The following is a 22,026-nucleotide window of genomic DNA, read 5'->3' on the forward strand; positions in this document are numbered from 1 at the left end:
CAGTTCATCTTGATTGTGGTATCAGAATACTTTTACCTTCGAACAAAAGATTCCTTCGTATCAAATAGCAGCAAAAAGTGGAACTGAGAAGAAGGCATTCAAACATTGAGCTCCTTCACTTTGTTACTGCCTCACGTGTTGAAAATATTTTATATCAACGTAACTATTTAGGTTTAGGTTAATGTCCCCGTTAAGTAAATAGTTCTATTACAGGAAAATATTTTTATTGAGAACTTCGAAACGCATGCCTCGTATGTCATATGTATTTCCTTTCTATCGCAGATGCGGTTTGGCACCATCATTTTGGCCGAGCACAGACTGCGGCGGCTGAGCTCCACCCCGTCCATATACACGCAGGAGCGCGCCGCCATGGTGTTCGGCTACGACACCCTGGCCAACAGCTGTCTGAGGGGCTCCCTGGCAGGGTGTGGAAAGGAAGTTTTGTGCAAAGACGCTGTGAGAGACGTCATCGGTGAGGGTGTTTGTACCAAGCAGGTCGTTGCTTTGTTGACTAACAGTGCGGACGATGAAACTTTCCAATATGACTCGACTCGAGGAATTGATGTACTCAGACATTCGTAAAGGAGGGGGCGGCTACTCAGAAATTGTGTTGTTCCCACATCTGTCTCTTTCGGCCTTTATTAATTGGTGTTCATATTCATTCTTTCATCAGTCTAGCCCAGGGGTCTCAAACTCAGTTGACTATGGGGGCCAGATATACTACCCCGGAAAGGTCGAGGCCCATGGTAAGGCCGGGGGGGGGGGGGGGGGGTTTAGAGAGAACTTGTGCTTATTGCGCGTGCAATTTTTAGGCTTCATTTGTTTATATGAATGCTTGCGACAGTTACTTGATGTGATAACAAGAAAAATGACACCGCCCAGCCACCGTGCTAAGCATGCACGCTTCATAGTAGTTCCAGTTGCTCAATTCACTCGGGAATTAATTAATCTCTCTCTACATGTATCGAAAAAAGAAATTATTCGTACGACGGTTTTCGTTTTCTGACGATCTTTATAGCAGCAGTATGATTGAACACTTATATTTTAATATTAATATTTTCTGAAGGCGAGAATTTTGACCTTTGTCTTTGGCTGTTGCTTCTGCTGAGCGAGAGTTTGTGCAGCCGAGGTGACAAATAGTTGGAAAGCAAGAAATAAAATTAAACACAAGACACATTAAAGCAGTATAGAATACACTATATGAATATGTTTTAGGAGCAGACTTACGTTTTGGGTGGAAATGAATCGGGGGGGGGGGGGGGGGGTATTAGCGAGCATGCCATTTCTACAGTCCGAGTCATGGGAACAAAAGCTCACAGCCAGTTGCTTGCGGGCCGCGCCCCCAGCGAGTCGTGGGCCGCATGTTTGAGACTTCTGGTCTAGCCCCTCTCCTTGATAACGCAGTAAATAGATAAATGAAAATGTGCCAGCAGAAGTCATGCTGTGCTAGATATATTTGTGTATCCCTCTTTTATTGTCACATTTGGCTGGAGCACACCCAGTACCGAAAAAATGCAGCCCCCACTATTCTAGTGCGGCATACGCCACACAATCAAGCGAACGGGAGGCACATCTTGTATGTTGTGCCAGAAACCGTCACTTTAAGGTCAAAACATGAATGAGTAGTTGCTGAAAGAAAAATCAACTAACGTCGGGCAGTAGCTCGCAGCAGGTAGCAAAGAAACATGGCGTACAAGATTTGTTTCAAGTGGTTGCTTGAAGCTTATAGTACTTGTTGACTAAAACTTTTGCCTCCTGTTTCGAAAGATGAAAACATCAACAGGAAACAACAGGTTTATTTGTATTTATTCAGTGGTATTCACTTGTGCACCAATATTATGCAACAGGGATTGGTCACTCCTTGCAACAGGGATTGCTCTCATTATGCAACCGGGATTGCTCACTCCCAATAGCCCTTTTGCGAAATCTCCCAAGCACCCCGGTCTGCGCGCGAGGAATTGTGGGAGAGACTGTCCCTCGCCTCTGCCTTGAGATCGCATTGCCTTGTCGCTTGCCTCCTCTTAATCCTCTGTTTTTCGATTCCATTACCTATTTTTATCTATTCCAGTTTTTGCTATTGCTTCTAAGTATTTCTATTCTGTTCTGCACGCAATATTTCTTGCATATATATAGTATTTGTGTCTTTATTTTCGTTTTTCGACGGGAGTGCCGACAGACAACATGCCGCTTCACGCGTCGTTCCCCGGGTGACTACTACCGTTGCTACCAATTCCTATCGGCTATCGCGCTGTTAGCTGTTAATTTTGGTTCAATTTGACCCGCATGCAGTTGAGAGGAGCCGTTTATGAACACCCGCGCACATGTCATCGGGGTAGGCAGAGGTCTGAGTCAACAATCACGACGCGAGAGCCGAGTGCACTTTGTTTTGGCCGTCCGCGCTTGCTCCGTTGACTTGCACTGTAGCGTATGCCTTTGAGTGCCGCTTACTTGACCAATATACAGCACGCAGCTTTGTCGCCGCAGATCATTTGTCCGAATGCTTCAGAAGCTGAGGCATATGCAACGCTGCGGCGCCTGACAACTGCGTGCAGCGGTGCGAGCCTTTTGCAAGCACCGGTGGCCCAACGTCACGGCTTGTATGCGCTTATGGTATCCCTTCTTAATCTATCTGCTAAGCGGTTGTCAGTTGCAAACACCCTTTTTCAAGTGCTGACAACTGCGCGCCACTGAGTGCAGTTGTCAGCCGCCGCAGCGTTGGATATGCCGAACGGCGTTACGGTTTCGCAGACATTCGGACAAATGATTCGCTGCGACAAGGCAGCGTGCTGTATGTTGGTCAAGTAAGCGGCACTCGAAGGCACACGCTACAGTGCGAGTCAACGGAGTGAGCATGGGCGGCCAAATCACAGCGCACCTGGCTCTCGCATCGCGATTGTTGATTCAGAGCTCTGCCTACCCCATATGACGTGTGCGGGTGTTCATAAACGGCTCCTCTCGACTGCACGCGGGTCATATTGAACCAAAATGAACAGCTAACAGCGCGATAGGAATCGGTAACAACTGTAGTACTCACCCCGGGAATGACGCAAGAAGCGGCGTGTTGTCCGTCAGCACTCCCGTAGAAAAAGGCAGAATAAAGACACAAATACTATATATATGCAAGAAATATCCCGCACAGAAGATAATAGAAACACTTAGAAGCAATACAAAGTACACTGGAATTGATAAAAATAGGTAATATAACCAAAAACAGAGGATCAAGAGGAGACAAGCGACAAAGCAATGCAATCTCAAGGCAGAGGGGTCAGGCGAGGGACAGTCTCTCCCACAATTCCTCGCGCGTGGGTCGGGGCACTAGACAAAATAGCAAATCGTCTATTGTCTGTAGTTTCTTCAGAACTGTAGGAAGCGTAAAACACCGACTGACTCTTTTAACCCATGGCAAAAGCAGAAAGTGATGAAATAAGAGACTTTGTCGTATCTGGCCCATACCTCTTGGTCAGAGTATATGTGAATGTCTTCTATACACCAACTCATGTTTACAAACAAACCGGAGCGCCCGGAGCGCCCCTAGCGGACGCCACCGGCGCCGCGCATGCGCGATGGAGGTGTGGGCAAGAATCTCGCCGTCGCCCATAAACAAACCATTGAAACGCGATGTTGTCGGCGTCGTTGTGAGTCCCCCTGCCCTTTTTCGCATTCGAATTGTTGGTTCTACGTCTTCCTGGCGATGTCTAGCTATCTTGAGCGGCGTCAGCGAAATTACCGAGGCTCGTTACACCACAAAACTTCGCGTGAATAATGTGACATGTGGCGATTCATTCCGCGTGGACGCCGCAGATTGTACGCTAAAGCCTGATTCGCACGATCAGATTTCGCTCGGAATTTTCAGTCGCGACTCCGCTCGGGCTGCAAAAGTGTAAACCAAAGCTGAGATGGTCGACGACGATACTGAAAATCGCAAGCAGAATCGGACCAACTGAATTAGGCATAACAAGTCGGTGTTGGCCACTGGTAACAATGACCAACATCTCCTTGTATCTTCTGTTTACATCGAGCCTGCTAACCAACCTTCAAATTTAAGTCTTTTGAGGCCTGCACTCACTTCTTATCGCAAGTACCGGGCCAACATTTGGTCTACGGACCGGCGTCGTCTAAGAGAGCAGACGACAAGCAGAAACGTTTGAAAGAGCAGACGACAATTCGAACGATCAGGCGGCCGTTTGAACTTGGAGACGTACTGAACATAGTCAGGTGGTCCGCACAACTTGAGTTTTCTGGCGTTCATGTTGGAACAAAACAAATAAATCTGATGACCACAAGAATCCGTGAATTCAGCCCAAAGTGCTTCCCGCCCAAGCAATCATTGTCCGGTGGCGTCTGCTTTTTTCTTTTCACGGCACATAACCATATTCTCGGATGAACCGAGCACGTGAAAACTGACCTTCAAACCTTTCTCGACACTTTTGGTACGGCCCCAGTCGCGGCGTTTTGACGAGAAGGCAGGTTTTCGTCTGGTTCCTTTCAAAACAACGCAGGAATACACGTCTCGCATGGGGACTTCTGCCCACAGCCCCAGACCGGAAGTGCGACCGACGCGCCACCACCGCGCCGTGACGTCACAGAGATGAGTTTGTGTATATATTTCACAATCTTTAGCCTTTTTTGGCAGCAGGAACAAGTTGTCAAACATTTTGGTGCATACGAAGCGAGGTTTTCGGTGTCGCTAACCAAGTCGTCGCTCTATCGAAGGACTTGAAAGAATGAAACGAGATACGGCGACTTGGTATTTTTGACAAGTTTACTTGGGGAGTTTGAGGATGGTGGCAAGCCAAGCGGCTGGCAAAGAAGGAAAGAACGAGGCGAAGTAGGCTTAGAGTATAAGGTCATGACCACAGCCTACGAAGCTGCACAATCTCCTGACGGTGCAGCTGGTGCAACATGGCACTGGTGTTGTGCGCCTCAAAAGCTCACAGGTAGACGTAGGCAGCCACACTCCACGACCAGGCGAGCGGGAAGCGTCTGCCAATGCAGTGTGTCGCGAGCCAGACCTATGTGGCATATGAGTTTACATTTTATAGATAGGAAGAAACTTTAACATCTATTTTCTAGATCAGGGGTTCTCAAACTGGGTTCCGGGGAACACAGGGGTTCCACGAGCTGGTCTCATGGGTTCCGCGAACACTCGAATTGCAACCCCCCTCCCCCATGCTGCAGGCTGCACGGCAGGACTATGCAAAGCTCGTCATCTCACTTTGTACTGACATCGCGATTGATATGGTGGGGATATATGGGAAGCAACTCAAGCAAAGTTGCCTACAATTGTGCATCTGTTTCTTCTCGGTCGGCAAATATAGAGGGGAGGAGGGGAGGGTTTTGCGGCAGTTTTTGAGGCTTCCTGGGGCGAGACCAAAATGTTTGAGAACCCCTGTTCTAGATAACTGGCATGTGTAACAATTTATGACCTTTGGCAGGCCCCTTTACTATTCAGAAGAGGCAAATGCACAATTGATTCATCTCATTGCTTTAGGGGTTTGAATGAAACAGCGAAGGCGCCATGCCAAGCTTTTACTTTATTAAAAAAAAAACAGTGATCTGCACTTCCAATAGACTACTTCCATAAATTTCTGACTTCATGTATTGCATTCTAGGATCCTAAGGGCTAGTAGTCAAGTGCGTATGGAATTCGCTTCCCACTAAATCCCACAATGCATAATGTAGCATTACGCCTAGACCAGGTGCTTCGAGTTTTGGAATATGTTTATTGCACTGTGAACCTGAAAAGTGATGGCAACCTATTCAATTCAAACCAGTATTTTTCACACTCCTGCATAGTGTTTTCAAGAACTGAAAAACCCGCTTTTGTTCACTTGTTGCTTGTTTTCTTCTTTTCTAGCCCACGTGGTGGCCAAATTTCCAGACCAGACGGAGTCAAGTGCCCTCGCTTACTTGCGGCGCAAGTGTGATAATGCTTCGTCAGCACTAAAGAAGGATGGAGGCGGGTCCCAGGTCAGATTATCCGAGGATGCCTGCGATTAAGGAACCTCCATTCTTCTTTAGTGCTGTAAAAACTGCCCTCGTATTCTTTTGTTTGCTTTTCTGCACCACACTCGGGACAGTCATTCATTCTGATTTACAGAGAGAGCTCAGTGAATGAGGTGGACAAAAATATGATTACATATAAAATTGAAGTCTGTGGCAGGACACTGGGCATGATGTTTTGCATTGTGCAATGTCCCACCTCGGACTTCAATTTTAGGTCTAATCATATTTTCAGCCACATCATTCGCCAAGAGCTCTTTCTGTAAATTGCGGTGATTGGCTATCCTGAGGGTTGTGCGGGAAAGAAGACAAATGAAAACTCGGGATATTTTAAGGGCGGACACAAGCTTAAATTTAAAATATTTTAGAAAAAATTCACTTTTCAAGTTTGAGGTTTTCGGTTTTAGGAACCAGTTATACACCCTTATATTAAATTTGATAACCATATGCAAACAGTTAAGTTGATATAAAATATTTTCAACAAGTAAAGGAGTTCGATGTTTGAATGCATTTCCTTGGTTCCACTTTTTGCTGCAAATTTCATACATTAGGAATCCTTTGAGGGTAAAGATATTCTGATACCACAATCAAGATGAACTGAAATATACTGGGGAATTGGGTTATCTACTTTATTTTTTTTTTTAAGTTGAAGTCCTCATTAAGAAATAAAACTGTTTTTAAAAATTTACATAGGACATTGAAATTGACATGCATCTCATAGTTTGAGGTAATCACTCTTCCTGAAATATTTACATTTGAGTTATAAAAACTAGATACCGCGAAGTTCCACATCCCCCACTTTTTATTCAACCAGTGATAATGATCCCTAATAGCTTTGTTTGCATATCATAGATTTCTTAATGAAGAGTGACATATCTTCTTAGGCAGGTATATTGAATTGTCCTATAGAGCTGAAGGGTTTCACATTACACATACGCCTTTTGTTAAATCCCCACCAGTTTCATTCTTATCATTTGAGTAGCTCAGAAGTTAAGTCTCTAGACAGTGTCCCTCCTTCAAAGTCCTTAGTGTATGGCAGTTTCTTTAGAAAGTGTGTTACGGTGATGTCTATTTGAATAAATATTGAAACTTTACTATGCCTGAGTCTGAGTTCAATGAGTGAGCACTTTTCAGTGCATTTGGTTAATATAGAACATATTCTTTTTGTAGTGCTAAAATGTATTTTAATGCATTTGGGAAGCAATATTTAAATATATTTTATATCTACATAAAGTGTGCTCCAATACATTTCCAGAACAGATTTAAATGCATTTGGGAAATACATTTAAATGTGTTTAATATATGTATTTCAAGCACATATTATATTTAAAACAGATTAAAATGCATTTGGGAAATACATTTAAATATATTTCAGATGTGTATTTTAAATGCACTTTAATACATTTTTTGCTATTTTTTATTACGTCTGGGGGTATATCTTAGTATATTTAAATGCATTTCCAGTGTGGACAAAAGAATATGAAATAATATGTGTATTAAATGCATTTGAAATGCATTTAAGTACAGTCTTTTTTTGCTAAGGGGGTGCTCGCAAAGCTTGACGTTCTTCCAGTCATCGACTACATCGCCGTCGACGGCACCTTTCTCTCCGCACACGTGTCTGAAGACCAGTCCATGTCTGTCTTTGGAGCGGGCAAACCAGCCTTCTGATGCTTTCAATGAAACAATCTTCATCTTACACTGCATACTTCTCTGCTTCACGTGAACTCACTCTTATATCAGCTGCAGCAAAGGTGAGAGACTGATGGCGAGTCGGTCCGCCGAAAGCCAAGAGAGTATCGACACTTGTGGGATTTACGGCATTCACGTGGGGAACGAAATAAGAAACTTGCCAGCCTGCCTCTGAAATGAAGCTAAGTTTCAAGTGAACTCACTTTTATATCAATTGCATTGTAAAGGTGAGAGACTAAGCAATTCTCAATCTTCGGCTTCGGAATAGGAACCCTGTATCGCTGCTTTGGGATGTGCATTAGACTCCCCTTTATGTGCGCCTGTCAGAGGGGATGCTTCTGCAGCGGCGTGAGTGCGGCAAGACCGAGAACAGCAATGAAAGCTTGCACTTCGATATGGGCACTGGCGCCAAAGCACTGCCTTGCATCACTGTTCACCGTTGAAACAGCTGTAGCTGATGAAGTTCAATGGCGGAAACAAGAAAACCTCTGCAAGGGTTCTGCAAGAACTGAATGTAACCCCTGACCCATGGAGCATGAAGCGGATGGCAGAGAAGGATGTGCGTCAAACAGCAGCATCTGCACACAAGCGTACATCAGCCGAAAACTTGCAGCAAGTCCTCAAAAAACGACATTTGCGTGCCAATAGTCAAGTGGACTATATTTTGGGTGCCAACTAGTTGGACGGCCCTCAAAAGGTGACATCTTCTTTCCCATAGTCAAGCTGACTATTCCTAGACCATATAGTGGCAAAATTGTGCTTGCACCAGTGTGTTTTTGTCCAGCTTAAATTTATGTTTTTACCCTCTGTGAGAGTTCATTTGCTAACTTGCAAATTTGGGACCCCTTACGGCTGTGGAGGACTTCGGCTTGCCCACCCTTGTTTGGATCCTTGTTTGTCGAGTTTGGCTGTGGTCGGGGCACCTGCTGAAGGTGTGGTCAAGGAGGACGGCAGGGGAAGTCACCGAAGATAGAAGAGTACTGGCTCTTTTTTCCTTCCAACCCTTCACGAACATTATTGGTAACACTGATTATGTTTAATCATAGTTTCCAATGCTTGAATCACGGCTTTTGCAAGTGCCACCACCAGCTACATTTGTTACATAGTTTGAGTGGGCATCTGTTACATTAAAATAAAAACATAACTGTCTGCCAGACAGATAATTTATGATGCACGTTTCTACAGCATTCAACAATATATTTAGTGTATAGTCTACTAGTTTTCACCTGAAGAACTGTAATAAAAAAAAGACCGGCTCCTTGCAGAGCGTTGCAAGTTTCCCCTTTTATGTAGAGAAGGGATATGTAAAAAAAGCCTTGAAACAGCGCTGAAACGGCGCTGTTTCAAGGCACTTTAGATTAGATATATGCTATTTTATCAAGACGTACATATTTCAAACACCAAAAGCATTGCTTTTGCCTCTGACAATCAAATTTTGTGAGAACTTCTTTGTGCGACATATGAAAAATGTTGGTGTTGCAACTGGTTTCTCCAGCATTGATAACATTGCAGAGACTAGCCACAACTTTGCCTTGTGACTGTCATAATTACATATTTTGAACATAATTATGAATGAATAAATTCCATTTAAATTCTTATAAATAAAATAATCCAAACAAATTATTTTCATAGGACTCCATGCTGAAGGACTTTGAATCCTCAAAGACCTGCGATTTGCTGCTACAGCTGGAGCGAAACCACGAGCTGCCGACCCCTGTGCAGCTGGTGCCAGCTCGGCCACCAGCTTCACAGCTTGCTCCAGTGCAGCAGCATCTGTTGCCTGCCCAGGCAGCTGGTCAGCCGCTGGCCAAGAAGCGGGCAAGGAAGGTGGCGCGGGCCTACTCCCGGGAGGAAGAGAGCTCCCTTCGCCGCATAGTGGAGGAGTCGACAAGGCAGATGGCGAGTCGGGCCAAAAGACAAGAGTAGCGACCCTTTTAGGATTTACTGAATTCACGTGGGGAATGAAATAAGACACTTGCCAGCCTGCCTCTGGAATAAAGCCAAGTTTCAAGTGAACTCACTTTTATACCAACTGCATTGCAAAGGTGAAAGACTGAGCAATTCTCAAGCTTCGACTTCAAAATAGGAACCGTGCATTGCTGCTTTGTGATGTGCATTAGACCCTAAGCAAGCAGTGGTTTTTCACTGACTAAATTTCAAATCTACGGCTGGGACACCAGATGACTGTCTATACTCCGCTTACCCTTATGGTGGACTGCAGCAAATGCTATGAGCCAGAGCGTGACCTTTGGGAGAGGTGTAGTCAGGTGAAACATTCACGGTGCTGGAGCGGCTGCAATGGCTCCCACATATATCGCTTTTCACATTACTCCGTTGGTTGCATATTGCAAATATTAAATAAGTAGAAGTCTCTAAAGAGAATGTTGGTTTCCAGGCAGTGCAAGAAAATAGTTCGGAATTGCTCACTACGTAAAAATTTGTGCATCACAAAACGAAATCCAGGCAATAGCAACACACCCTCTAAGTCAAGAGTGGCCGTCACGACCCGTCCTGGTGTGCTATAGCCATGGATTACAAACTCCAAGTGTCAATGTCCTCAAAAATATCTGAATAACGCAGATTTCTACCATGCTTTACCAAAGGTTACCAAATTTTGTACGAAGGAAGTCAGGACTATAGTAATGTTGGGCTAACGTTTCATTGAGGTGTCATAAAATGATGATGCCAGCAGAACTCACCATTGTAGGGGAAGAGGGGGGTCAGTCAGTACTAGTGGAAGTACCCAAAGTCTCCATGGGATGGTGTACCCGAACTGGATTGCATGCTAAGGCAGCTAACGGTTAAGGCTCTCCACAGCGAACCATGTAGCGCAAGCCGTCACAATGATCACTGTCTCTGTTCACCACTCATCTTGCATCACTCTCTCGAGCTTCTTGGCCTGTTCGAAGTTTGTTGAGCATGCGAGAGTCTCAGACACATAACACTCTGCTGACATCTTCAGTGAGGGTACCAATACTGGCAGTGAAAGTGACCAAGATGGAAAAGATTGCACAGCCCCAAATGCCAGTCTTTCAGATTCAGTCGTGCAGCTCTACTCTAATCACGGTGAACTGTAATGGCGCGGGAGGCTCGCCATATGGCGTTTTCCGTACACTAGCCACCGCACGAGGCAGTTTTTGATGAAGAACGGTGAGCTTTCCTCAAAGTTAGACGGATGGCTCCATGCACAATCTGCAACGCACCACAGGGAAGAAGGGCCAATGAGACGTGGCGTATTCAGTGATCTATTGTGCCATGGCAATGCGGAAGCCCACTCTGCAAGCAAGAGTATGGTCTAGCAGTCAAGCTATACATCGTGTCTGCCAACTGTGGGGCCATTTCGTTTGAACAGAGTTCGCCATGCGTGAAAGGCGACCAAAAGATAAACCTGTACGCCGTGAACATCTCGCTGAGACTCGGGGCCAGACACAATCTGATGCAGACTCCAGCTTTTTGGATGAACACGTCCCAGTTGTGCTCGACCAGTGTTGACCGGAGGTAAAGCTGGAGAAGTTCCAGCTTTACCTCCGGTCAACGCTGGTCGAGCACAACTGGGACGTGTCCATCCAAAAAGCGTCTGCATCAAATCGTGTCTGCCCCCGAGTCTCAGCGAGATCTATCTCTGTGGTGGACCGAGGTATCCAGCAACATCTGCAAACCAAATCCCAAGACTGCGAAGTGTTCAGGTACGTCGATGATTATCTAATCATTCACCATAACCACACAACTCCAGAGGCTATCATCGAGGCATTCAGCGCTTTGCATGGGCATTTAACATTCAAGAGGGAAGACCCCACAGAAGGCGAACTGTAGTTCCTGGAAATTCGCCTCCAACCTTCCGAAAAAGAAGTGTGCTGGTCTTTCCAACAGCGTACAACCAAGCCGGTGCGCTTCCATTCTCAAGTGCACACTCAAAAAACGTAAAATCCGGCATAGTCAGGTGCCTGCTTTCCGCGGCATACACAAAGTCTTGCGCCCACCAACGGGAGGCCAGCTTAAGCCAACAGTGCGCACGGCTTCGGAGGGCAGGCTACCCTGCAGATTTGATTTTGACTACCTCACAAAAATTGGCTACAAACCCCCTGCCAGGCCAACCGCCGAGACTTCACCCGTCTTCAGAAGACCAGCCTGTATTCTATACATCCACACAACATCTCACAGCCTAAGAGCTCTTGCCTCAAAATACGACACAAAAGTACTTTTCAAGTACAAATCGAGACTCAGTGACATGTGTAGGGCCGTCAACAGAGAGGGACCCTCACAACCCCAGCTGTACCAAAAAATACGCAAGGAAGTTCACCGTTAGCATGATGAAGAAAGTGTACGCGATCCCCCTGTCCTGCGGGGCCAGGTACATCGGGCAAACGGGGCGATGCCTCAAGGACCGACTGTGAGAACATCAAATGGACGCTGAAAGAGCTGCTTCGGATTCTCAGCACCCGATCGCCATTCATGGGAAAAAATGTCCTGGCTGCGCTCCTAATTTTGCCGGCACGACAACCATGGGAGGCCACTGCGAGCGAGTCAGGAAAGAAATAATTGAGGCCTATTAGATGGCGACAAGCCCACAGACCATAAGCACCCCTTCCATTTCGCTCTTAAGAAAGGAGATTACCTTTCTGAGGCCCACAATGGAAGCCGAACGCTGACAGACTAGGCAACGCGACAAGGTCACCGGCAGAAGCGGCCTTTCCTTTCATTCTGTTATCCCGCACCTACTGTCGAGCCACCCTCCTCTCCTCTCCCTTCTTTGTTTGGCAACCTCCTCCCTTTCCTCTCCTTCCCCCAAGATTTCCCTTTCCCGTACTCCCACGAAGCGGGGCGGGCTTTGAGCTTGAAGCCGAAAATAAGTGTTGTTGAAGTTGAAAGATTGTCCTGCCCGTATCGTCCCTTATGTGGCTCCACTTTCTAAATGGGTATTTGCTGTATAAAGTTTCTTGGGGGAACACACATATATATAATTTTAAAATAGTTGGGTTTGTTTGCTTTCTAAAAGTTATACGACTTGTGGTATAATTTGCCTGTGGCGTTTTAAAAGTTAACGGGGTTGTACCGAAAGGGGAAACCTAAGAGTGTCAGGGAATTTTAAGAATCTGCAAAATGAAGGTGATGTTAATGAAACCCTTGTGTTGGCCAAGCCAGGGAAATTCACAAATTAAAGCATTACGACAGTGTGCCACAACGCACTGATCGTCACATTACTCAAAGCATCACAAGACGTCGCAAGCTACTATTAAACAGACGGGAAGCACCACTGTGTTTCCAGCCTCTAGCAGGGACGATGAATAGAACGATCTTCTGGCTCCTGGTTTGTCGGACCTCGTCGGTGGACACTTCCACCTATGTGTGACCTGTGCTTCACACACATAGTTGCTTTAGACCTTCTTTTTCTGTAGTTGTGTCTTCAAAGTGAAAATATGTCAGTCAAGTCTCCACTGGAGGCTTTTTCCCCGATGCTCCTTCATTTATTTTAAAAATGAAATTATTAACAATATTGTTGTTATTATTACCATCAATATTATTATTGTGATATTGCTGTCGAAGAAGCCTTTTAAAGGGAAACTCCGCTTCATTTTCTGCTGTGAGAAAACAATGCAACTCTCTTTATTATCATCTAGAGAGACCGCATGTCAAGTATTAGAAAGTAATTCAATCTAAAAGACCGTTAAACCGGCCAACAAAGACTATGATGCCCGAAGACACCAAAATCCGCTAATTTAGCGGGCGACGTGCTGCGCAGCAAACAATGTATTTCCGTTTCCGTTGCTGACGTCTGTTACATACGTTTTGTTTTCTTGGTATTTTCTTTTCTAAGGAGCGCCTCCGCCGCTACCGGTACCGGCGCGCTGCGCTGCCTCGGCTCTGGCTTCGGCCCACTGGCTCGCTCTGGCTCCTCTGGCTCGGCGCAGGCAGGCGGGCAGGCCGGCAGGCAGAGAACAGAGAGCCGCGTGCCTTTTTACAGTTTGCGCCGTGGTGTGTGCGGTTTCGACTGTCTCCGATGCCTGGGGCGCAAGCCCCCGCGGTTGTTGCCGCGTGGGAAGTCAACCTCCACCTGCTCGTGGTGCGCCCTGCCAGCTTTATTGCTGCAACGGAGGCTCTGGCGAAAACCCCCACACCTGGGATGGGGAACCCTAGCACTGGGGTTCCGCATGTGGACGGGGGGGACAAAAAGGGCCTGGGAACCCTAGCTTACCCCATGGAAGCGGAGCCACTGAGGCGGGGTCCATACCAGGGGAAGCTATCATAAAGGTGGTGCCCCTCGTAACTTCCCACGTAGGGAGGTGCCCCCGCATGGTGGCGGGGGTGATCTCCAGGGGAGCCGAGGGATATAAAAGTGATCACTGATCGGCGGGGCTGGATGGTTCATGGTTGCCATTCAGTGACCGTCGGACCCGCTGTGAGACGCACTCATGTCTTAGTAGCGGAGCCGGACAGTGAGTCGAGCAAGTGGGTACTTTTAGTACCACTGGTTTTCCCGGGCCGTTCCACTGGCTGTACAATACAATAGTTGGTTTCATTTATAACCCCTTAATTCCAATTGGCTTTTTCCTGAAATTTTCACTTGATCACATGATCCTATTCATTTTTATTGGAATTGGGTTAAGCCTGCGGTGCGAAAGCGGGAGCGGGCAGGGGACAAGTTTTTCTTAAATTTTTTACAAGAGCCCCGACTCAAAATCTGTCTCCGATGCCTGGCGCCTTAGGTGTGATGGCCGGTAAAGGGCGGAAAGGCAGGGGCACGCGATGTTGTGTCGCCGCCTGTTCTCGCTGCCAGCTGAGCAGCCCGGGAGTTATTTTCCATTCGCTTCCTGCCGACACTGAACGCCGGAAACTGTGGACGGACGCCGTGCACCGATCGGGTTGTGAGAAGCCCCTGTCGCCGACGGCCCGGTTATTAATCTGCTCCGATCATTTCTTGCCGGAGTGCTATGAGCGAGATTTGCGCTCATTAGCGGACACTGGCTTCTCGACAAAGTACGCGAAGTTGAAGACAGACGCCGTGCCATCCATCTTCCCTGGCAGAGCATCTTCCGAAGACAGCTCATGCGTGAAACGTCGTCGGACCCGAGTACGTACATTCGTCGGTTACTTAGTGCGTACTCAGTGCTCTCGAAAGCGCCAACACGTTGCATCGTTTCAGCAGAGTGCGAGAGATGACTGCGCGCATTGCCGCACTGCGCGCATTGCCGGCAAGATTGGAAGCGCAGCTCGCTTTTCATCTCTGGCTTCGCTCGCACTTCCGCTGAAACCGCACCGTCTGGCATGCGTTTGTACCTGTTCTATAAAAACCATGCGCGCTATAATCAGGAAACACAGTGAATATCCTCTTGTGAAACAGCTGTGGAGTTTCAAAATGAGCTATATGGAGAAACTAAAACGGCCAAGTTTTGCTAAAACTGATTGTTTTTAAATGTAAGGAAACTAAAGTGGGTAGGTTATACGAGCAATACCACTGTAGTACATGAGGCAACAGGCCCAAGGCTAATCTGTTGAGCAAACAGTCGCTTTTGCCTCGTTTTCTCTTGAGGTACATTTGAGTCATGAAAACAACAAAAATAACTCCGCACTTGAAACCAAAAAACAAAATATGGTTTTCAAGATCCAGTTTTACGAAATTTCTTTTATCAAATAAGGGATCTACAGGAATTCTCAATAGTTTTATGGCTAAAAAGTTCACACAGAAAATGCATTGAATTAGTACTGTCTATGTTGAAGTTTATTTGAACTGCTTCTGCACTTCCTATAAAGCAGGCTTTTATAGGATTTTGAGTTTCATGGCCAAATGAAGAGTACTAAATATTGTTTGATTGCGTTCACAGAGTGGAGACCAAGATACAGCTAGGCAACTCAGCAGCACAACCTTGGCACATGATGGTTTGCTGGCAGGCACTACACTGGACGACGCCTCTGACAGAGGCCCAGAAGCGCTGTCGTCGCAAAGTGAACCTGCTAGCCTCCACCTGGATCCACTTGGTGTAGAATGCCCAATCCCAGTATGTATTTTGGCCTACATTGTTAGTGGTGTTTGGTGTGCCTGCAGATGCTATCACTTGGTGCACCACTCTTACAGGAAAGAGACCGAGCATGCAAGAGCCACACATTGGCCACGGCAAGGGAAACTCTGCATTTGGATGTGTCGCCCAATGATGCCTCCGAAAAAGACCGAGACCATGAGGCATCACATAGTGGACCTTCTGTCATCCAAGTGGATCCAGCTAGTGCAGAATGCCCAACCTCAGTATGTATTTTGACCTACATTGTAACGTGCTGTTTGGTGTGCCTGCTATCACTTGGTTCACCACTCTTACAGGAAAGGGACCGCACATGCAAGAACAGCACGTTAGCCACAGCAAGGGAAACTTTGCATTTGGATGCGTCGCCCAGTGATGCCTCCGAAAAAGACGGAGCCCACGAGGCGTTGCATAGTGGACCTTCTGTCGTCCGAGTGGATCCAGCTAGAGCAGAATGCCCACTCCCAGTATGTATTTCTGCCTACATTGTTACGTGCTGTGTTTGGTGTGCCTGCAGATGCTATCACTTGGTGCACCACTCTTACAGGAAAGGGACCGAGCCACTTCAGTGGCGTCGCAGGTTGCAAGCTCGAGTGAACTTACGTGCGTGTATGTCATCCGGCCACCCACATGCAGTACATGGAGCCAGACATGTTCAAAAAGGCTAATAAAAGGTGCCTGCACAGTAAGAATTTTGAAGAATGTATCCTAAATATCACGATTTTCATGTTCCAGGTACACAGACGCCAAAGTCTTGGTATGTCAGCAAAGGCATACAAACAGAAAAACCTTCGCAAACATTGGTTGAAATTCAGGCGTCGACCACATCCTCCGGTATGTGATGCAGTGTCTTTACATAGGCTTACATTTGAGAGAAGAGATCATAACTGAATTTCATTTGCAATGCACTTTTGTTGCAGATGCATTGCACAGCTGTGTTCGTTCCGAGGACGAGTCCGTTTCGGAGGTGGCAGGCCCAAGTCCCCTGGGAGATGAGACCGGTGCCCCAGGACATCTACAAGCAGCAGAAGGAACTCAGGGTGAGCACTTACACGAAATTGGAACAAAACAATGAATAACTGTCTCTATGCTTATTCCTACTGTGTAGCAGAAGCAACCTTCGCACAACACGAGCAGCCACTTCAGCGGTGCTCTACGCCTATTAGTGGCACAGTCCCCAGCTCTTTGGACTTGGACGGCACTCCTCAGACTTCGCAGCCCGACACCGATCCTGTGGACATGAGCGATGAGGAGAGCGACTCTGAGGACATGTACAGCGATGCCCTGGACACCAGCTATCGGCCAAATGATTCGATCGACTCAGATGAGGAACTGGATTCTCCAGACACCAGTCCCTGGAACGACTCCGTGACCTCGGATGATGAAGGACCTGATGCGTATGTGCTCACTGTACCTTCTCGAAACCATAATTTTATGCTACAAATAGGATATAGCTTTGATGTTCTGGATTTCGAGTGTTAAGTCCTAAATGATCACCTAACACAGGGGCTTCAGAAGTATATCTGATGCGTGGGGGCAACATCCGGGGGCTCATGTTGCATCGTGTAGTTCACCTCTCTCTCTCTCTCTTTATATATACACCGGGTGATTCAAGGAGACGGCAGGCTCTTTAAATCGACCGGAAAATTCGGTTTCCTAACCTATCGCGCTACGACTTTGTGCAGCGTTGCCCACAGATGGTGGATTTTTTTTTGTAAAATTTGCGAAGAGCGAACTTACCTGAGGAAAAAGTCAAGAAAGAAAAACGCTTAGCTCCTATGGAAACGCAGCGACGCCACCGGTCTTCAAACAACACGGTGCCGTTTCGCACGGGACACAAGAGATGACGCAACGAACGAGCGTTCGGCGCCAAGAGCCGGCCTCTTTAGCAGACAATCTTTTCGACTCAAAAGCGGCGCGCGTTCCGCGGGCGGCAGTTGGCGTCGCGACCGTTTGCGCCATCTCTTGTGTCCCGTGCGAAATGGCGCCGTGTTGTTTGAAGACCGGTGGCGTCGCTGGGTTTCCAGCCTTTTTCTTTCTTTACTTTTTCCTCAGGTAAGTTCACTCTTTGCAAATTTTACAAATACAATGCACCATCTGTGGGCAACGCTCCACAAAGTCGTAGCGCGATAGGTTAGAAAACTGAATTTTCTGGTCGATTTAAAGAACCTGCCGTCTCCTTGAATCACCCGGTATATCAACAGCAACTGACGAAGCACAGTGCAGAAAAATGAAGGCTGCAGTCTGATAGAATCTTTGGAGATTGATTAGTGAGAACGCACATATTGGACAAACAATGAATGACAACTTCAAACGAACGGATTAACAAGGCTTCCAAAGAAAGAATACATGTCATTAACTACTGATTAGCTTGCTTGTGGCACCTCGTCGTCTATGGAGTGCAGCCTGCTTCAACAGCCTTACGGGTGGTGAGAGGGGGGGGGGGGTCGGAACAGCTTTTAGGGTGGGGGCATGCCCCCTGTGGTGTAGAACCTGTGGGGGCAACTGCCCCCCTGGTTCCGGAGCCCCTGACCTAACAACGAGCGAAAGCGTAGAGGAAATGGAAAAAACACAGCTTCTGAAGCAAGTTTTAAATGCACTGCTTGTTTTGTTTTGCAGAGAGTGCAGCACCTCTGCCACGACCACCAACCCCGTGAAAGAAAGGAAGCTCATCGTCTGCGCTTCAATGCTCCTACAGTTGCTTTCGGTCTGTAGGGAATGCTTGGCTCCTACAAATACAAGTTTGAAGGAACGGGGGACCTTGCTGCATGCCGTGACTGTGTGTGTAAGGGGCCACAAGACTGTCTGGGAAAGCCAGCCCAGGATTAATGGGAAGGCATTGATGAATCTTCTCCTACCCGCCGCCATTACATTCTCTGGGGCCAGTCCTACACGAGTTATTCGTCTCCTGAGCTCTGTAGGTGTTGCCGTTCTTCAAAAGAGCCAACTCTTCCTGATTCAAGGCTGTCTGGTGTTCCCTGCCGCTGCAAGGGTGAGTTCACCTGCCTAGAGAATTGTTGGTTAAACATGTATCTCTTTGTGTTGAGATTGATGTCATATTTCTGTATTTCAAAGGTATGGAAAGAAGAGCAGACCACCCTCCTTACAGCGATGCGTGGCAGCAAGCTTCACCTGGCAGGCGACGGCCGTGCCGATTCTCCCGGCTACTCGGCGAAGTATGGCACGTACACGCTGCTGGAAACAAACATCAACAAAATCCTACACTTCGAGGTTATCCAGGTAAGAACTGGCTAAGTAGAAAATTGCCTACTTCGATTGAGTTATTTATCTTGCTACCTTTCGTTTATAACTAAGTAGAATATTTGTTTGGGTATTGTTTTATGTAGAGTTGTGCGAATATTTGAATAGTAGTTTCGAAAGATACGATATTCGATATTCGCTTCGACATGAACTGGACTATTCGCGTTTTTCGAAGTCTTGATTGCGGCGGGTTAGCTCCGTTGAGTGCACTTCTTACCGAGCATCAGTGCACTAGCAATGCCCGCGGAAGCGAGCTCCGCAAGTAACGCTTCTCTGCATTGCATCTGTGCTCGGTAAGAAGCGCACTCAACGGGGTAACCTGCCGCAATAAAGACTTTGAAAAGTATAAATATCGCAATTGCGTGCTTGGAAGAAAAGCATACATCAAAGCGGGATGGTGCACGCGTGCCGGCTGTATTTGAAAATAAATGGAAAATTTGTGAATGTGTATATCTACATTGTAGTAAAAATTTCAAAATTAAACAGACTGTTGTGCAAGATTATAATATGTTAGGCAAAGATGCCCTTACAATCTGCATTCAGCATGCGCGATTCAGTATTTTTAACCCGAGATTAACGAAAGAACATTTTATATAGCAAGATTTGTAAATTCACTCAATTGGGTATAATTGGCCATCTCTATAGGATTCATTTTATGTCAAATCCGTCGTTTACTTGTCATCCCAAGACATCAGACCTTCCGAGGTCACAGTTCATAAATATAGATAAATTAAACTCAGCTTTTAAATGAACAAGTGTTCTATATTTTGTTACCTTTTCTTTTTATATCAGTCAACAGAAGTCAAGTCCAGCAACAACATGGAAACCGAGGGCCCCAAACGTTCCTTCGACCATCTCCAGGGCTGGGGGTTCTGCCCGCATGTGCTCGTCACGGACCGCCACTTTGGGGTGAACGCCCTGATGAAGAGCAACTACCCCAACACCAAGCACCGTTTCGATGCATGGCATGTTGCCAAAGGTAACATTATCTTACCAAACGGATTACGCAGTACAAGTGATGCTGAACTTAGTTTTTAGTTAGCTTGGTGCTGCCATTTGTTTTAGTCTGTTGAACATATATCTATATTGTCATTCAAAATGCATTGTTACTTTGCTTGCCATGCACACACCTTTTCTAATTTTAAGGCATCGGGAGCAAGCTGGCCCTCGCGGGGAAAACAAAGCGCAACAGCCTGCTAAACAAGTGGGTCAAGACTGTCCGGGCACACGTTTACTGGTGTGCCCAAACCAGTGATGACAATGGTGCACTGGTGCTGGCCAAGTGGATGTCCTTGATGCGCCATGTGGACAATGTGCACCAGCATCCCGACCCGCTCTACCCTGCTTGCACGCATGCCCAATCGTTGAAGAACGCTGGTGGCTTCATAAGGGTAATGTTGACATATACCAGGGAATTTACAGTGTGCATCATCCTTACCATTTAACCTGGTGCTGTTTCTAACTGCAGGAACTGAGCCGTACGACGCCCTCGAAAAGGTGGTAATGTCACGACAGCTGCTGAAGGACATCCCTAAGCTGTCTGGAGATGGCCAGACGTACCGGCTCGAGTCCTTTCACAGCCTGCTGCTACGATTTACCCCGAAGTCGAGCCACTTCAGTCTGGAGGGCATGGTGGCACGGTAGGTTGAGATTTTGAAGTATTCTAGGGCAACGAGGTTCCCTTTTATGTTTGTAGAATGGTGAAATATGCTAAGGACATATTCTGCCTATTTTGCGTGGCCTTCACAGGACTGCCATTGCTGTCCTTGATTACAACGCCAACTCGGACCGAAAGCATGCCACAACCAAGGATGGCAAGGACTGCTTTGTCCTGAAATTCCCCAAGGCGAGGAAAGGCGAGTGGGTCGTCAACCGAAAAATGGAGCCTGCGTCCTACGGTAAATGCAAACGTTTTTATTGACACAATGTATGAGACTTAATTCTTATCATTCTTGACCTAGACTACACCCAGAAGCTGTTCGGCTGCTTCCTGGAACTGGCAGAGGGAGTCCGGACCTACCAGGAGGCCCAGGCCACCTACGTTCCCCGCTCACGAGGGAAGTCTCTGTGCAGCGTTTCCCAGAGGCCAAACAAGGAAGCCGCCGTCCTGGCCCACAGGTCCAGGTTCTCGACTTAGCGGTATTGGAACCCTGTGTATGTGGCCGACGGAAACTGTTCCCTGATCCTTCCGACCACACAGCATGGGAGCCTGACACGTCGGCGACGGCCCAGCCTGCCCCAAATCCACCATACAAACTCCTTGTAGGCCGTGAACCTGTATTTTCTGAAAAAGGTACATGCCATGTAGCATTTCGGTAAAACTTGCTTTACCTGAACTATCAAGTTGAGACACTCACGAACCAGCACCCTTTCATTTCAATAACAACGAGCAAGACTAGTTTATTTTCCCCACAACTTGTGTCTTTGGGGTCTGTCAGTTGCTGCACTTCGGCAACTCAGTTTGCCACAAAGGGCTTCCGTCGGTTTGCTGCCCCCTTGACCCAGTACGTTGGCACTGTGGAGTCCGTCCAGAGCCGCGTGGAAGCACTTTTCAGGTGTAGAGCTCTCGTGATTTGTGGGATAGGTGCGCACCAATTACGGCTTCCATCATCTTGAGTCGGAGCAGCAAAAGGTATTTAAGAGGGGCAACCCCGGATTTGGACATGAACAAGCTTGTGTTCACTTTCCCCGACTGAGTCTTTGTTGCCATGTATGGCACGGCGCTTTAGGCTTTTGGACTTCGTCTTGTCGCTTTTAAAATCTCGGGTGATTACTCCGGGGACAAACACGTCTCCAATGCAGAGAAGCTCCCTGCACCAGTGCTCCCACACAGCCTGCAGCGACTCCGGCTGGGGGTCATCTCAATTGACTCCGAGCTCCCGCAATCCCTGAAACATTATCTTGACGATTGCTGTTGTAGGAGCCACATAAATCCAAACGGATCTAAGATTCTCGCCAACACTAAAAGCATGGACCTCTAGCTGTCCAGTCTTGATGACAAGAAATCGATGAGAGAGCTTATCATGTACTGAAACTGGTATGTCTGAGGATTCCAGGC

General features: G+C 47.0%; 1 protein-coding gene and 1 pseudogene across 1 annotated transcript; both read left to right on the forward strand.

Annotated features, from left to right (window-relative positions):
• The first annotated feature begins 369 nt into the window (after window positions 1-369).
• On the forward strand, window positions 370-16,549 carry LOC121834074. Its single transcript, XM_042287819.1, has 6 exons — window positions 370-495; window positions 15,516-15,689; window positions 15,767-15,934; window positions 16,007-16,174; window positions 16,255-16,381; window positions 16,443-16,549. The coding sequence occupies exons 1-6, from the start codon at window positions 370-372 to the stop codon at window positions 16,547-16,549; spliced, it is 870 nt and encodes a 289-aa protein (XP_042143753.1).
• Window positions 16,550-18,549: 2,000 nt separating this feature from the next.
• On the forward strand, window positions 18,550-21,105 carry LOC121834075 (annotated as a pseudogene).
• The last annotated feature ends 921 nt before the right edge of the window (window positions 21,106-22,026 follow it).

This window comes from Ixodes scapularis, unplaced genomic scaffold (assembly GCF_016920785.2).
Source record: "Ixodes scapularis isolate PalLabHiFi unplaced genomic scaffold, ASM1692078v2 ptg000460l_1___fragment_2___debris__unscaffolded, whole genome shotgun sequence".
Lineage (NCBI taxonomy): Eukaryota > Metazoa > Arthropoda > Arachnida > Ixodida > Ixodidae > Ixodes > Ixodes scapularis.

What these genes read in the sequence shown, in the direction of transcription:
- LOC121834074 (XM_042287819.1), top strand. Translation starts at nt 370, where the DNA reads ATGGTGTTCGGCTACGACACCCTGGCCAACAGCTGTCTGAGGGGCTCC. An exon ending in GTGCAGAATGCCCAACCTCA is followed by an intron (nt 15,935 to 16,006) that starts GTATGTATTTTG and finishes CCACTCTTACAG; the next exon opens with GAAAGGGACCGCACATGCAA. An exon ending in TTCAAAAAGGCTAATAAAAG is followed by an intron (nt 16,382 to 16,442) that starts GTGCCTGCACAG and finishes TTCATGTTCCAG; the next exon opens with GTACACAGACGCCAAAGTCT.